At 40.6% G+C, this 18,447-nt stretch overlaps 1 protein-coding gene across 1 annotated transcript in view; it reads right to left on the bottom strand.

Annotated features, from left to right (window-relative positions):
* Positions 1–18,447, bottom strand: part of IL2RA (interleukin 2 receptor subunit alpha) — an 82,374-nt gene that overhangs the window by 10,367 nt on the left and 53,560 nt on the right. Inside the window, exons 2-5 of the mRNA XM_044915243.1 lie at positions 4,523–4,577; positions 4,324–4,381; positions 2,164–2,346; positions 225–320 (exon numbers count right to left, since the gene is read on the bottom strand). Of these exons, the coding sequence (XP_044771178.1) occupies positions 225–320; positions 2,164–2,346; positions 4,324–4,381; positions 4,523–4,577 (392 nt within the window). The remainder of the gene's footprint in view (positions 1–224; positions 321–2,163; positions 2,347–4,323; positions 4,382–4,522; positions 4,578–18,447) is intronic.

Genomic DNA, 18,447 nt, shown 5'->3' with positions numbered 1-18,447 from the left:
GGCCAACTCCCAAAGCAGGAGGAAGCCCAGAGCCCATGTTGGCTTGAAATCCTGAGTGGCGCTAGAGTCTGCAAACACTGCACAATCATTCTTGTTTACCTGATATCCTGACAGAGGAGGATCGTGGAACAGACTTCCCTCCTCCGGGGAGCACAGGGTACACCCGCGGGAGAAGGGTTGGCTCCCAGGAGTCAGCGAGACCGCGGTGCAGATCCGCCTCTTACCTGGAAGGTTACCTTGGTCCATGGGCGGCGTTTGGCTCTGCATTTCCTTCTGTTCTTTGGGTTTAGGAGTAACTTGTCCTTCTGTGCTCTTGAAGGCTAGAGAATATAGATAGAAAGAAGCAAATAACTTCACAGAGGCTTAAAACAGAAAACACTCTTTGTGTATTCATTTATTCAAAGAGCACCTTTCCACTGCCTGTGACATGCCAGGCAGTATTGGGGTGCAGGGGTTACAAAGAAGAGCCACACACACACGCGCTGCCTTTGGGGTGCTCTCAGTGGGGCCTGGCAGTATTCCCGTGCATGACGTCAGTGGCCCACAATGTGTTTCTGAAGGAACTGAAAGATTGTCTGATGCATGTGTGTCACCCCTAAAGGGACTCCATTCCTGCCACCCACCTGCCAGCCTTGTGCGCAAGCGGCGCAATGGCCAGGAGGAATGGTGTGACTCCCCTTGTTTACCGAAAGCAGTCCACTTAAAAGGTAAAGGGATTCAGTCTTAAAGCAAGCACAAGAGAAGCCTCCTACCACACTCCTCTCTACTGTGAAGACTTTGGCAAAGGAGTTGAGTATGGGCACCGCCGTGAGGGGCTCGGGATTCTAGCTGAGGGTCCGGGGAGGGTCTGCTGGGAAAAGAGGCAATGGGGTGCTTCAGCAGAGGTCCCCAGACCTTGCAGTCTGTGCCCGGTGTGGATGGCACAGAACTCTCTGTGGCTCACAGACACCATCTCCAGGGCTGAGGAATAAAAGGACAAATGGACCCCCCCACTTTTCACCATGTACTAGTATCACAGAGTGGACAAAAGACCTGGTAGAGAAATCGGGCTTTCAGGATTCAAAGAAGAACATAGAACAGCAAAATCAGCGCAACTTAGGTTTAGAAAGCCCCTCGGGGGTCATTCCCTTCACATTCCACTCCAGGAAGGTGACCTGCCTACAGTCTCCTAGCGAGCAGTTCTGCCTTCTCTGCTCGCCCTCGCCAGCAGCTATGAGGTTCAGGACCCTTAGTCCACTGCTGATTCCAGTCACGTCTGGCAGTGAGGGCCACAGGCTCTCAAGCCAGGTTAAAAAGTCCAGAAATAAAGACATTCGAAGGGAACAGCTTCCTCTGCCTCTCTGCTTCCCCATTGTAGATTTGGGGTCTCGCCCACACACCGGCCTGACCTGCCTTTGGACTTGATTTTCTCCCTGCTCCCCCAGCGCAGCCAGGGTCTTGCAGGACTGGAACAGGGGACAGTGGGGTCTTTGGGGGAATTTATTTCTCACACTCTGGAATGCCAGTTCCTGACACTGGGCTGGGAAGACCCTGGACTGACAGTCCTTTCTGCTTGACCATGTATTTGCCCTCTGAAGAAATGCCCAAAAGGCCCCATGGGAGTCACACTGAAAATTTCCGTAATAGGGGCACCTGGGTGGCTCAGTCGGTTAAGCGTCTGCCTTCGGCTCAGTTCATGATCCCAGGGTCCTGGAATCGAGCCCCGCATTGGGCTCCCTGCTCAGCAGGGAGCCTGCTTCTCCCTCTGCCCCTCACCCCGCTCATGCTTTCTCATGCTTGCTCTCTCTCAAATAAATAAATAAAATCTTAAAAAGAAAAAGAAAAAGAAAAATTCCGTAATAGATAAGACTCTCTGACTCAGTAGCATGAGCTTCTCTTCCCTTTATTTTTAACTCTCATCAGGGAAGGAAATGCCTCGCCCACTGCCTCCACTTTTCCGCCCAGAGCTTCTTCCTTAGGGTTGCGGATATGGACACTGAAGAGGGAGGGCACAGAGGCATCCTGGGGAGCTGTTGGGAATTCACGCTGCCATGTTGCTGGGGGTGGAGCTAGGATAGGTGAGTGGCACCAGTCAGCATATGGGTGGCATGAGGTGTGAGCTTCTGTCTCCCTCTTTGCTAGAGTTCTTCTCTTTCCCTCGGTGTCACAAAAGGAAACACTTACATGTACTTATGCATTGGCATTTGTTTTCCCAGGAAGCGTGGCTAGAGTTTCCTGCACAACGCATGAAGTTGCTTAGTCTGCGGAAGCCTCTCTCACAGCCGCAATTTAATATCGTGCCCGTCTTATATTCGAGAGCTCTGTATGTGGCGTGCTGGAGGTTTGGTGGGTTATCGTCACAAAGGTCTGCAAAGAAAGAGAGGCGTGTTAGGAGTTCAGGAGGTTCCACTCTAACACTCACATACTTAACCCCGTGATGATTTCGTCACACACTTCTTCACTTTCTTTAAAGGATTTATGGGTGCCTCCACCTCTTCCCAGAAAGAAATGAAGGCTGTCGCCACCGTCCTTTAGAAACCTTTGTATCAGAGACGGTGCAAACTTTGACTTCAACCAAGTTCCTCTCCACATTACAATTTATTTCAAACTAAATGAATAGAAACGAATGAGGTTTTATTCGGAATATGCCTCATGCTGAACAAGTATAGAAAGAGAGAAGACGACCAGAAGATATGAGGAAAAGAAGGAGGAAAGCCATGTAAATTTAATTGAGGGACATGTGTCGGCGAGAAATACTTTTCAGGAAATAAGGATTGTCAGAATTTCTATAATTAATGATTCTGTACCACTTTCCTTTTCTTTTCTTTTCCTTTCCTTTCCTTTCTTTTCTTTTCTTTTTGAGAAATATATGCAAAGTGCTCCACCCAAAGTCTGGCAAGTAGGAAGTGTGTATTTTTCACTCACCTACACACCGCTGAGTTTACCAAATTCCTTCTCATACCACAAAAACTTGACCCTTTCTCAGCCCCCTTCAAAAACAGACACTGGTTTCCCACCAAGGACACCTGAAATAGTGGCCAAATGCCCAAGTATTAAGGAAATAAAAGGCGCTGCTCAAATCAGAAAAATGATTCCATTGCATATCTTGCAACAAGTCCTGCTTCGAGAGATTAGATTTTTAGGGAAAAGCCACAGGCTGGATAAGGAGAGTGGCTAGGAAGGATCACAGGAACCAGCACAGGCACCACATCCAGCTGGTTGCTGCACTCGTTGCTGGCAGAGGACAGTCCAGCGATTGCTTATTAATCATCACTCCATTGGAGTGAGACCTCTCTTTGTCCTTACGCTGTGCCCAGCATCTTGCCGTGCTGAAGACCACCCTTGTCCAAGACTCAGGATACTCCTGATCTCCGAAATCACGGAAGATGAGGAGAGTGTGGACAGCTCGCCCCAGCTCTCACCAAGAAGGGTCTAAATGGAAACAATTTGAATGGCTCAAAGGGCCAGTGATTGTGAAGGGACATGTAACATATGTACTGAATAAATACTGGTAATCATAATAATCATCATATTAAGGCAAGAAAGGTAGCACGGTGGAAAGGGGAGAAAAATGGGCTTCTAGATCCTAGCTCTACCAGCTTACTAGCTATATAGTGTCACTGCTTTTACTTATCTAAGGCTTGGCCACTTTTTCTGTAAACTGGGTATTATAATCATCGTCATCATCTTACTGTTTGTTTTATTTGTTTATTTTTATTTTTTTTTAAGATTTTATTTATTTATTTATTTGACAGAGAGAGAGAGAGCACAAGCAGGGGGAGTGGCAGGCAGAGGGAGAGGGAGAAGCAGGCTTCCCGCCGAGCAAGGAGGCCGATGCGGGGCTCAATCCCAGGACCCTGGGATCATGACCTGAGCCGAAGGCAGATGCCCAACCGACTGAGCCACCCAGGTACCCCTTACTGTTTGTTTTAAAGATTGCATGAAATAACATACAAAGGTAACTTGCAGAGCACCCCGCACATAATAGACAAAGAATAGATGCCCGTTCTGCTTCCTTCCTTTTTTCCTCTGTCCAGGAAAGGAGAATGGTAATTCAGATAGAGGCAGGGCTGAAGTTTACCTTAACTCTGTCTCCTGCAAGAGGTCATCTCTCTCTACAGCCCATATCCTCAGTACCATTCACTGATACTTGTTGTACATCAATACCAACCTATGTTTTGAGTATCAGAAGGTAAATCTATTGCTAAGACAAGGTAATAATAATAATCCCAAAAACCAATGAAAGAACAAGGCAAGGATGTACCCTCTCATCACCACTTTTCAACATGGTGCTGGAAGTCCTAGCTAATGCAATTAGAAAAGAAAAGGAAATAAAAGATGTACAGATTGGGGAGGAATAAAACTTCCTTTTGCAGATGACATGATTGTCTACGTAGACAATCTGAAAGAACAGACAAAACCCCTTGTGGTACTAATAAGCAATTTTAGCAGGGTTGCAGGATACAAAGCTATTATACAAAAGTCGGTTGCTTTGCTATATACCAGCAAGGACAAATGGAAATTGACCTTAATAACACAATACCATTTCCATTAGCACCACCACAATAAAGTGCTTTCGTATAAATAGAACAACATATCTATAAGAACAATACGAGGAAAACTACAATACTCTGGCATAAGTAATCAAAGAACTCAATAAATGGAGAGATATTTCATGTTCATGGATAGGAAGATTCAATATTGTCAATATGTTAATTCTTCCCAACATGATCTATAGATTTAATGCAATCCCAATAAAACTCCCAGTAACTTATTGTATGGATATCAATTCTGATTCTAAAATGATTCTAAAGTTCATATGGAGGGGCAGAAAAATCCAGAATAGCCAACACAGTATTGAAGGAGAAGAACAAAGTTGGAGGACTGACACTACCTGACTTCAAGATTTACTATCAAGCTACAGTAATCAAAACAATGTGGTATTGGCGAAAGAATAAACAACACATAGACCAATGTAACAGAATAGAGAAATAGAAATAGAAACAGAAATAGACCCACACGAATATAGTCACCTGATGTTGGACAAAGGAGCAAAGACAATACCATGGAGCAAGGGTAGTCTTTTCAATAAATGGTGCTAGAACAATTGGGTATGCACACGCAAAGAAACGGATCTAGACACAGACCTTATGTCCTTCACAAAAATTAACTCAAAATGGATCACAGACCTAAATGTAAAACACAAAACTATAAAACTCTTAGAAGATAATATAAGAGAAGTCTAGATGACCTTGGATTTGGTGATGACTTTTTAGATGCACCATCCAAGGCACAGTCCATGAAAGAAAGAATTGAGAAGCTGGACCTCATTAAAATAAAAAATTTCTGCTCTCAAAAGACACTGTCAAGGTAGTGAAAACAAGCCACAGACTGAGAGAAAATATTTGCAAAAGATATATCTGCTAAAGGGCTGTTATGTAAAATATACAAAGAAGACTTAAACCTCAATAATAAGAAAATGAACAACCTAGTTTTTAAAACGGGCCAAAGACCTTAACAGCCACCTCACCAAAGAAGATATGTAGATGGCGGGCGCCTGGGTGGCTCAGTTGGTTAAGCAACTGCCTTCAGCTCAGGTCATGATCCTGGAGTCCCTGGATCGAGTCCCGCATTGGGCTCCCTGCTCAGCGGGGAGTCTGCTTCTCCCTCTGACCCTCCCCCCTCTCATGCTCTCTCTCTCTCAAATAAATAAAATCTTTAAAAAAAAAAAAAACAAGATATGTAGATGGCAAATGAGCATATGACAAGATACTGCACATCATATGTTATCAGGGAAGTGCAAATAAAACAACAAGGAGATACCACTACACACCTTTAGAATGGCCAAAATCCAGAACACCAAATGCTGGCAAGGATGTGGAGCAACAGAGACCCACATGCCTTGCTGGTGGGAATGCAAAATGGCACAGCCATTTTGGAAGAGGGGGTTTTTACAATTTCTTACAAAACTAAACACACTCTTACTGTGCAATCTAGCAACCACGCTCTTTGGTATGTACCCAAAGAGTTGAAAAGTTATGTGTACCTAAAAATCTGCACACAGATGTTTCTAGCAGCTTTATTCATAATTGCCAAAACTTGGAAGCTATATTCAGCTGTCCTTCAGTAGGTGAATGGATAAGTAAACTCTGGTCCATCCAGACAATAAAATAGTATTCAGTGCTAAAAAGAAGTGAGCTATCAAGCCAAGAAAAGACATGGAGGAAACTTAAATGCATATTCCTAAGTGAAAGAAGCCAATTTCAAATGCTACATACTGTGTTATTCCAACTGTATGACACTCTGGAAAAGACAAAACTATGGAGACGGTAAAAAGATCCTGGTTGCCAGGTGTTAGGGAGGAGGGAGAGGTGAACAGGCAGCATACAAAGGATTTTTGAGGCAGTGAAAATACTCTGTAGGATACTATAATGGTGGATACATGTCATTATACATTTGCCCAAACCCGTAGAATATGCAACACCAAGAGTGAAGCCTAATGTAAACTGTGGACTCTGGGTGATAATGAAATGTCACCATAGGTTCATCAACTGAAACAAATACACTACCTGGTGGGGGCTGTTGATAATATGATAATGTGGGAGGCTGTGCATGAACAAGGTCAGAAGTATATGAAGAATCTCTGTACCTTTTGTTTGGTTTTGTTGTAAACCTAACACTACTTTAAACCATAAAGTCAATTAAAAAAAAAAAAAAAAAAAATTATAAGCAATGGCTATTCCCTGAGCTAGATAAAATAATTGAAGGGGGGAAAAATCAATGAGGACTTCTGCCTCTAGCCATGACAAAATTTTGGTACCAAAACTTACCCTCCTGCTGAAAACAACTTTAAAACCAGACAAAATGTGCAAAAAAAGTGTTTCCAGGTATTTAGTAACAGACAGTACAGCACTATATTATTTGAGAAGAGGGAACCATGAAGTGAACCCCACCATTGCCATGGATTCCTTCATGGCCACTTTCCTGCCAAGTGGCACCAAAGCAGAACCCAAGCAGAGCCATGGTCTCACTGCCTGAGGAGAGAAAAAAATCAGAGTTCTAGACTGCTGGCATGGCTGGAATTTGGGTACTCCCCCAAACAGACCCACCCTTACAAAGACTAAAACCAAACCTGTTAGACAGGAGGATGCACCAGTAATTGAACTGCCTGTAAGAACAAAATTCAATACCTCTTAAAGGAAGACAACATATTCCAGACCTTCTAAATGTATAATTCACAATATCCAGCAAGTTTTTAAAAATTCTGGACATGTGAAGAAATAGGAAAATGTGATCCATTTTTTTTAAGATTTATTTATTTATTTATTTGAGAGAGAGAATGAGATAGAGAGAGCATGAGAAGGGGGAGGGTCAGAGGGAGAAGCAGACTCCCTGCTGAGCAGGGAGCCCGATGCGGGACTCGATCCCGGGACTCCAGGATCATGACCTGAGCCGAAGGCAGTCGCTTAACCAACTGAGCCACCCAGGCACCCGGAAAATGTGATCCATTTAAAAAAAAAAAAAGGAGTCAGTTGAAACAGACCCTAAAATGACCCAGATTTTGGAATGGGCAGACAATTGATCGCCATTTATTTTTATAAAGAAAGTTTTATGGGAACAAACCCACACTCATTCATTTACATTTTGTCTGTGGCTGCTTTTATGCAGTAAAGGCAGAGTCGAGTGGTTGCAACAGAGACTAGGTGGCCCGTGAGCTGAAAATATTTACTCTCTGGCCCTTTAAGAAAAAAATTGTCAACTACCAATTTCAAGGAAACATGGCCATAATGAGTGAATCAATAGGATATCTCAGAAGATAAATGAAAACTATAAGAAAGAACCAAATAAAAATTCTAGAACTGAAAATTATAATATCTGAAATAAGCTTCACCACACCTTGAAGACAGATCAATAGAAATTATCAAACTGATGAGCACAGAGAAAAAAATTTCAAACAAAAATTTGAATAGACCTCCAGTAACCTGTGGGAAAATATCAGATAGCCTATCATATTTAATTGAAGTCCCAAAGCAGTAGGACATTAAGAATGGAGCAGAAAAGATATTTGAAGAAATAATAGCCAAAATGTCTGAAATTTGATGACAAACATTGACTTAGAGGTCCAAGATGCTTCAAGCAGTGAATTCCAAGCAGGATAAATATAAAGAAAACCACACCTAGATACATCATAGCCACACTGCTGAAAACTAAAGATAATGGGAATATCTTGAAAGTAGCCAGAGAAAAAGGACACACCACATACAGGGAACAATAGTGAATAATGGCTGACTTTTCAGCAGAAACAGTGGAAGTCAGAAAATAATGGTAGAACATATTCAAAGTTGTAAAAAGAAAAAAAAGCCTGCCAACCTGGAATTCTTTCAAAAATGAAGATGAAATTAATATATTTTCAGATAAATGGAAGCTTAGAGAATGTATTACCAGCACACCTGTGTTATAAAAGATAATGCTGAAAGGAAATTCTGCAGGCTATGTGGATAATTATAACAGAAATAGGTCTACAGGAAAAGAATGGAGTGCTGGTAGATATTTAGGTAAGTAGAAAGATCATCTTTTAATTTCTTTGAAAGAGAACTATTTAAAATAAAAATAATAGTGCATGGTGAGTTTTATTGCATATGTCAATGTAAAATGTGTAACAACTACAGTGTAACAGTTGGGGTAAGTGGAATATTTCTTTCATAAAGTTCTTATATGTGGAATGATACGATCCTAAGTCTAAGGAGATCGTGATAAGTTAAGGATGCATACTGGAAAGCTTAGGGAAGTTGCCAAATAACAATACAAAGAATGTAGCTAAAATGGCAATAGAAGACATAAAATAGAGTATTAAAATACTTTTTTGGTTAGCCAAAATTAAGAGAGAAAAAGAAGAGCAGAGGAATACAAAACCAAATGGGACACCTGGGAAACAGGGTAGCAGAAGGACAGACTTAAAGCCAACCATGTCAGCAATTGTATGAAACATACACCAAACACATAAATTTAAAGATAGGAACTTTCAGACTGGATAAAACAGCAGGCCCCAACCCTGTACTGTCTACAAGAGAGCATACTTCAAATACAAAGACATTGATAGATTGAAAATAAAATATATATAAAGATACATTATGCAGAGGTATGCATAAGAAAGCTGGTGTGGCTACATTAATATCAGAAAGTAGATTTCAAAATAAATGTTATTCACAGATGGCTTGATTGCTTACATAAAATTACTAAGAAATCTGAAAAATAACTACTACAACTTGGTAAATTTAGCAGTCTTAATATACAAAAATCACTTGTATTTATTTCTATATACTGGAAGCAACCAATTAGAACATTAAAAAATTTAAGAACAATCATTTATGATAGCATCAAAAAATAAAATACTCATGAATAAATTTACTAAAAGCTTGCAAGACTTCTGAACTGAAAACTCTGAAACATTGCCAACATAAATTAACTACATAAATGGAGAAATGTACAATGTTTATGGATTGGAAGATTCATTCTTTGAAAAAAGACATCAGTTCACCTTAAGTTGATCAACAAATTCAATGCAATTACAATTTAAAAAAATCCAATACACTTTTTGGTAGAAATTTGACAAGTTGATTCTAAAACCTCTTTGGAAACACAATAGACTAAGGCTATCTTAACAAGATTGTACAATTTTGGAGAATTCATAGCATCTGATACCAAGACTTCCTATAAAGCTGCAGTAACCAAGACAGTTTAAACTGGTAGAAGGATAGACAAATAGAGTAATGGAACAGAATAGAAAGGCCAGAAATAGACTCACACATGTATGTTCAGTTAATTGTTTTATAAATATGCCATGGCAGTTCAATGAGGGCAGGAAAATCTTCTCAACAAATGCTCTGGAACAAATGGATAAATTTATGGGGAAAAAGAACCTTACTTCACATACAAAAATTAATTTTATTATATATCTGAACATAAAAAAATTCATACCCTAGATTTATCCATGATAGGTATACACATAAGAGTTAAAATTATTAAGCTTCTAAGGGCCAGTGAAGGCAAATAGCTTTGCAAACTAGGGATAGGCCAAGATTTCCTAGAGAGGACCCAAAACGTACCAACTGTAAAAGTAAATCAAAAACTTCTGGTCATCCCAAGACATTAAGAATATGAAAAAATAAGTGATAGACTGGAAGCATATGTTTGCAACACGCACGTCTGACAAAAAGGCTTGTGTCCACATTATCTAAAGAACTACAAATCAATCCTAAAAAGCAAACAACCCAATAAACAGCTGGGCCAAGACTTGAACAAGTCACTCCTCCAAAGAAGACAGATGATTATCCGTAAGCACTTGAAATGATGCTCCACATCCATAGATATCAAAAAAAGCAAATTGGAAACCACCACGGAATATTCCATCAGAACAGGTAATATAGGTAAGACTAACAACAACAAAAGCAGGAGAGAAGGTAGAAGTACCAGAACTCTCTTACATGACCAGTGGGAGTGTAAAATGATAGCATTCCTCAGAAAGCTGAGAGTTGTTTTTGTTTTTTTTAGGGAAGTTAACTATCTATCTCCCCATCCTTGGATCCAACCATTCCACTCCAAGGTATTTATCTAAGAGGAGTGAAAGCATATGTTCACAAGAAGACTTATACAAAATATTTATAGTGGCTTTAAATACTCTCAAAAATATTGTGTTGAACAAAAGAAGACATACACAAAATCATACATACTGTTTGATTCCATTTGTAGGAAGTTCGAGAAAAGATAGAACCAGTATACAGAAAGAAATCAGAGGCTACTTGTGGTTCATGGGACTGGCTGGAAGAAGACAGGTGATGGAAATGTTGATTATATGAGTGTACATATTTGAAAACTCATCAAGTTGTACACTTGAGAGCTGCACTTCACTATAATTTTGCTTCAGGAAAATCAGTAAGAAGTATACTTAGCAACTCTTGTAATTATTCATTAGCGCAAATAATCAAGGATTGACCTCAGATGCATTTGGATTCTGGTAACTTATTCACAAACCAAGAACATTTCTAAACACCTAAATCTTTTTTAAGGCAAATTGCCTTTGAGGCAACTTTGTGTCCTTAAAAACTGTTGAATTACACGACGATATGCTTTTCTAAATAAGACCATGGAAATTCCCAGAGTCATTACAAATTAGCTTGAATATCTCAGGATATTCATCATGTGGGGGACAAGGGGAATTCCAGAAGTTCTTTCTCCCACAGATTTCATTTTCATAAAAGCATCTTTCCTGGAATTTAGAAACACTGAAACTTCTCTGATCTATATAAGAACAGGTGAAGAGCTTGGCTATAATCCTTTTCCCTGGAATGCCTTGCCAAGGGTGTTCCAGATAGCATCTGAAGAAATAGGAGGTACAAGAGTATGGGAAAGGTAGCCCTGAAACATTCCTTTTTCTTAATCTAACAAGAGTAAGTCTGGAATATTTTTAGCCCTCCTAGGTATCATAAAAAACAAACAACAACAACAACAACACAACCAAAAAACAAAAACAAAACAACAAAACCCCAGCAGTACAACATCTGGGGGCAAAAAAAAAAAGAATCAAAACCACTGTCTATTCCAAAGTCTTGCACAGGAGTAACGAAGAATTCCGCATATGTGACTCAGCAAAATGTCTTTAAATACTTTCCCCCTGTATTATCACTTACAAAACTTCTTCCCACACAGCATGGCAGCCACATCCATTCACTAGGTTTACTCACTAAAAATTCTGAATATTCTTCCTTGAAATTCAGCCAACAGGGGCTTTTCTCTTTCCGGATCCATTTCTTGCTTCTACCAGCGGCTCTGACTTTTTAAAAGAAATTGTTCGATGCTCTCAGTTCTACTCATTCTCCTGGCTCACACCACAAGTGGGCCTGGAAGCTCAGGAAACAAACACAAATTTTCTTTTCTTTTCTTTTCTTTTCTTCTTTTCCTTCTCCTCTCCTCTCCTTTTCTTTCTTTTTGATTTTTTTCCAGAATTTTCTTTAGAAGGTGGGTAGGGGAAGTTTCCTCTCTGTAATTTTTCAGTATTGGTCTAATTCTGGATTTAGATATCATTTTCTCTTCTGAGAGTAAAGTGTCTGTTTTCTATGGAGTGGAGGAAACTTTCAGATTACTAACTTGGCATTGGATGGTATCGGCAAATGCTCGGAGCTTGAAAAATGGGGCTCCGAGGACAGGAGTCCTACCTACCGTAGGCTCAGGCTCATAATATTCCTGTGGCCTTGCCTTTTAGCTCTTGTACCTTTTATGTGGGCAGAGGGGAAAAGAGACAGACAATGCCTATTATTAATCCTGAAAATCCCAAGGGCTTTGTCGTGTACTGAGAGGGAGTTAAATTAAGCTTTTCTGACATTGACAGTGTTTCACATCTTGTTTTGGAGTTTTGCTCTGAATGGTAATTTGAAAGACACAGGCAGGTTCCCATATGTTTCCCCTCTTTCTCACACTTCACCTTCATTCATCACTGCTCCTGCAACAGAGTCATGGGGCATCTTCCCTTGGGATATTTGCAGGTTTGTTGCCTCCAGGAATTTCCTGCTCAACTCAAGTGCAACCCCCCTTGGGTGCTTTTGGCTTCTTCAGCTGACATTAGCGACAGTAACTAGAGCCACCTTCCTCTGGACTGTATCACCAAACAGGTCTGGGGAGAAGGGTGAGTGAGGATGAGGAACCCTAGGACACTCTTCTCTTTTCACGGTTGTTTTGTTTGGTTTTTGTTTTCCCTCCAGTGGATTGGGAGGCTCAACGTCCCCATCTCACCGTGCCCCTGCTAGGCGGGGAAAGATTAGGTATTTGTAGTTCTCGTGTCGTGGAGGACAGGAATGACAACCAAGGATGCACAGCAACAGATTTAGAAGTTCAAACCAGCTTTTCTGTCTCTCAGGCATCTGTTCTCTCAAGTATTAGGCCATCCCATCAACTATGCACCACTGTTCCCAGGAGGGCACCTACGCAGCCTCTCTGCTTGGGTTTCAAATAAAAGCTGAGAAACTTGGTGAAATGAGGTACTTTCTTCCTGTAAGGGGCCCTGTCACACAGTGAGAAGGATAGGAGCGAGAGATGCAGACTAGGGGATCCTAATTGGATTTGGAATCCTGGCACCCCCTTTATTTCACTTCTCCACATGCCCTCAGCTCTATTCCCCCAATATAAAGCTACTCCTTTATCTTTTACCCTTTTGTTTTTGAAAGGGGAATAGTACTAAAATGAGTTTTCTGCTGATATTTTTGTGTCCCTCAAGTGAACCAGAAATACTAACACCGTAGGTCATTTGATCTGAGAGAGTGACGTCTAAGGTGGATTCTCTGCAAAGAGTGGGACTATGCTTATGTTGTTCATGGGCGTGGTTCTCAAATGTTACTGTGCATACAAGTCGCCTGGGGGTCTTATTAAAATGTACATTTGGATTCGGTAGGGCAAGCTTGAAGGCCAACGTGATTTCTGACAAACTCCCAGATGCTGTGGGTTCTGCACAGTACCAGTGGCTGCCACATCTCCCCTCTCCATCTGCCCCTTTCCAAAGGACCTACCTGTCCCCTGGTGGACAGGGAGCAGGACTCAGGTGCTGGTGATCCTGTTTACAATGCACTTTGTTTCCATGTGCCTTACTCAGTATCTAAGAGGATGCAGTGAAAACTTACTTGGCTGGAGGAAAGGGGTGGGTGAAAAACGGTTGTGGGCTAGGTGATTTGTTTTTCTTCTCTGATGTTGTTCAAAATGAAAGAGAACTCTTCTGGCCCTTGTGGCCAATGTGAGCAACATGAAAGACAAGGAAAATAAAGGGGATTCAAAAGGATGTGGACAGAGTCTGAGATAAGATTCTTTTCTCAGTGGGCGAATCAAGGTCAAGTGATGTTTACCCACAGCCCAGCCAGCACTGAGTAGAAGGCTTCAACTTTGTGCCTTCCTTTTCTGCACCAGAACAATTAACTAAGCACAGAAACTTCTCGATGATGATTTACTAAGCTTACATAAAGGACATAGGAGTACATCAAGAGCTTGGTGTACTGCTAAAGAAATAATCTGGTTCTTGACCTAAAGCCATTCATTTCCTCTGTCAGATCTAAGAAAAATCCCCAAAATTGTACCTAATGTCAAAGATAGTCTCCAACTTCCTTGGCAAACCCATCCAGCAGTTTGGGCCTTATAGAAAGCAAGTGTTTTGGTACAAAATAAAATACCATAGGACATGTTGAATATTCCTCTTAATAGGATCCTAGGATCTAAGAGCTGAGAGAGGCCCTAAAGATTATTTAGGTCCATCCACACATTTTGTAGGTAAGGAAACTGAGGCTGTGTGTCATGCCTCAAGTTTTGGCAAGCCTGACAATAGAGCAGGACCCCTGATTCCTAGGTCGGTGCTTTCCCATCATGTAGAATCATAATCTTCAGGAACGACGGTGCTTTCCACCCAGTGGTGGAAGGTTCTTTCTTGCTGAGAGGTAGAGCTACGTCTAAACTATCTGGGTCACTGGGAAGTGTTTGCGAAATGTTGTGGTTTAATTCAGATCATTATCTTTGACGAAGTCAGAGAGCTCAGATCCTGCATTTTGGGCAATATATATATATATATATATATATATATTAGTAACTATGGTATCTGAGCCCTGCCTGTGTGCTGCTTCTTTGTACAGATTACCTTTAAAGCTCACAACAACCCTGAAAGGTAGATATTGTCATCCCACTTTACACATAGGAGGAGATTGAGGTTCAGAGGGCTTAAGTAAATTGTCCAAACCACACAGCTCAAGGTGGTGGGACAGGAATCACAAGAAAGCCTAATATAGCAGCCCTCATTTCAGCCTTTAAAAAAAAAAAAAAATCTCACTTTTACTTTCAGAAAACGCTATCAAATAACAAACTTAAATGTGTCAGGAAGAAACAAGAATGAAGAGGACAGAAGTGTAGAAAAAAGGTTTTCATTGACATGAGGTCACCACAAACACTCAGAGGACAATGCAGTTGGTTTCTCTGCAGGAGCAGGACTCAAAATATTGAAGAAGCAGGCTTGCAGGGTCAGGAACCAATGGGAAGAGACGCCATGAGATCCTGGAGGGTCCTGGAGTCCCTGCATGCCAGGGACTAACCCTTTACAGGCATAACTCGAAGATATTACAGGTTCAGTTCCAGACCACTGCAATAAAAATATCACAGTAAAGCAAGTCCAGTGAAATTTTTGGTTTCCAAAAAAATTGTTTACACTATACTGTAGTCTACTAAGTATGCAATGGCATTACGTCTTTAAAAAACAATGTTTTTTACAACCCCTATGTTTATTGCAGCATTATCTACAAGAGCCATGATACGGAAGCAGCCCAAGTGTCCATCGGCTGATGACATGGATGAAGAAAAGGGGGTGTATATACACAATGGAACATTAGTCAGCCATAAAAAAGAATGAAATCTTGCCATTTGCAACAACATGGATGGAGCTAGAGAGTATAATGCTAAGTGAAGTAAGTCGGTCAGAGAAAGACAAATACCATATGATTTCACTCATATGTGGACTAAGAAACAAAACAAACAAGCAAAGGGGAAAAGAGAGAGAGAGACAACCCAAGAGACAGACTCTTAACTCTAGCGACCAAACTGATGGTCACCAGAGGGGAAGGAGTAGGGCGATGGGGACACAGGTGATGAGGATGAAGGAGAGCACTTGTGATGAGCAGCGGGTGATGTATGGAAGTGTTGAATCACTACATTGTACACCTGGAACTAGTATTTTACTGTATGTGAACTAACTGGAATTTAAATAAAAACATGAAAAAAATAAAAAACAATGTACATACCTTAATTAAAAATACTTTATGGCTGAAACAATGTTAACCATCATCTGAGCTTTCAGCAAGTTGTAATCATCACAAATCACCATAACAAACATAATGACTAAGTTTGGAATATTGTGAGAATTACCAAAACATGGCACAGAGACACGAAGCGATCAGATGCTGTTGGAAAAATGACACCCACAGTGTTGCTCAACTCAGGGTTGCCACAAACCTTCAATTTGTAAAAACAGTATCTGTGAGGTGGAATACAGTGAAGCGTGATGAAACCTGGAGTATTGTTGTTGCTGATGTATGGGTGGGGCAGGGATAATGAGTTCGGAAGGGTCATTTGAGAGGTCTGACCAATGAGCCTAGAAGTATTTCAGTTTTTAAACAACCAACACGCACCCCAATGTTTATAGCAGCAATGTCCGCAAGAGCCAAACTGTGGAAAGAGCCAAGATGTCCATCGACAGATGAATGGAAAAAGAAGATGTGGTCCATATATGCAATGGGATATTACTCAGCCATCAAAAAGAACGAAATCTTGCCATTTGCAACAACGTGAATGGAACTAGAGGGTATTATGCTAAGCAAAATAAGCCAGTCAGAGAAAGACAAATACCATATGATTTCACTCATATGTGGAATTTAAGAAACAAAACAGATGAACATAGGGGAAGGGAGGGAAAAATAAAACAAGATGAAATCAGAGTTGGAGACAAACCATAAGAGACTTAACTCTAGGAAACAAACTGAGGGTTGCTGGAGGGGAGGTGGTGGGGGAAGGGTAATTGGGTGATGGACATTAAGGAGGTGATGTAATGAGCACTGGGTGTTGTATGCAACTGATGAATCACTAAATTCTACCCCTGAAACTAATAATATACTAATGTTAACTAAATTGAATTTAAATAAATAATTAAAAAATAAACAACCAATATGACTAGGGCAGTGATTCTCCAGTCTTTTTATATCAGGACCCCTTTCACTCTTAAAAATTATTGAGGACCGGGGCGCCTGGGTGGCTCAGTTGATTAAGCGACTGCCTTCGGCTCAGGTCATGATCCTGGAGTCCCAGGATCGAGTCCCGCATCGGGCTCCCTGCTCAGCAGGGAGTCTGCTTCTCCCTCTGACCCTCCCCCATCTCATGTGCTTGCTCTCTCTCATTCTCTCTCTCTCAAATAAATAAAATAAAATCTTTAAAAAAAAAATTATTGAGGACCTAGAAGCTTTTGTTTTTGTGGGTTGTATCCATCATTATTTACCATATTAGAAATTAAAATGGAAAGTTTAAAAGTGCCTATTTATTAATTCATTTTAAAATAACAATAACAAGCCATCACACTAACAAACAATTTTTATAAAAAATGACTACATTTTCCAAAACAACAGCAACAGAAAGCAGTGAGAAGAGTGGTATTGTTTTACATTTTTGCAACCTTTTAAACTGTCTGGCTTAATAGAAGGTGGATTCTCCCATTTGTTTCTGCATTCAAGCTACTGCAATATGTTGTTTTGATTGAAGTATATAAAGAAAATCCTAGCCTCTTACTGTTATAAAACAGAAAAGTATTTTATTTAATTAATTTATTTATTTACTTTAGATTTTATTTATTTATTTGACAGAGAGAGAGAGAGACACAGCGAGAGAGGGAACACCAGCAGGGGGAGTGGGAGAGGGAGAAGCAGGCTTCCCGCTGAGCAGGGAGCCCGATGCGGGGCCCGATGCAGGGCCCGACCCGATCCCAGGACCCTGGGATCATGACCTGAGCCGAAGGCAGACGCTTAACGATTGAGCCACCCAGGCGCCCCTGGAAAAGTATTTTAATAGCCTTTTCAGATGACGATGGATATTCTTTGTTACTAACTCAACAGGGGGTAGTTTCTTCATTGTTAGCTGCAGATCAGTGAGCTATTAGACTAAAATCCATGGGTCTGTCTTAAACTTTGAACTTTGTGCCCATACCTGATTTTGTAGTACCATGCATCAGTCATTTGGAAAAAAATGGTTCACTGAGTTACATAGATCTTCTAAATATCAACACATTCATTATTCAATAACAAAAATTTAGATTTGTTAATGTCACCTCTCTGATCTCATTAGAAAAATCTTTAAGTATTAGAAAGTGGTCAAGGTCACAGTGATGATACAAATTCTAATTTTGCTCAAATTTGATCATTTTATCCAAATTTATCATGTGTCATTATCAAACCTCAAAAGTTATCACAATAAATACTATGAATTGTTTTCCTGGAAGTGACAGGCTTACTTATTCAATTTCAAGAAATGTCTGCAGACTATCTACTTTGAGAACCTCTGTACTAGGTTATTATGTACTGAATATTAGTTACATTTCTCAGCTTCTAGAATATCACATCCTTCTGCATTTGCTGGAAATGGCACAGGATTAGAACGTGTTCCAAGATTCAGGTATGGCAGGTTATTTTTTTTAATCTCTTATGTTTTATTATGTGTTTGGTTCAGCTGACTTGTCTATAATATATGTGGATTATATATAAATACAACTCTGGCTCTTTTAAAGAGATCTGTGCTCCCAGACATGGTAACAGAGTAGCATGGGATTCTGGCTCCCTCATGCAAACCCAACCTGGAGGGTCACAGAAGAAAAAGGGCTGTTAAGAGATCTGAGGAACTGGCACAAACACGATG

This window comes from Neomonachus schauinslandi, chromosome 5 (assembly GCF_002201575.2).
Source record: "Neomonachus schauinslandi chromosome 5, ASM220157v2, whole genome shotgun sequence".
Classification (NCBI taxonomy): Eukaryota; Metazoa; Chordata; class Mammalia; order Carnivora; family Phocidae; genus Neomonachus; species Neomonachus schauinslandi.
Note: the sequence above shows the minus strand (reverse complement) of the source record. Positions and strands in the feature narration are given on the sequence as shown.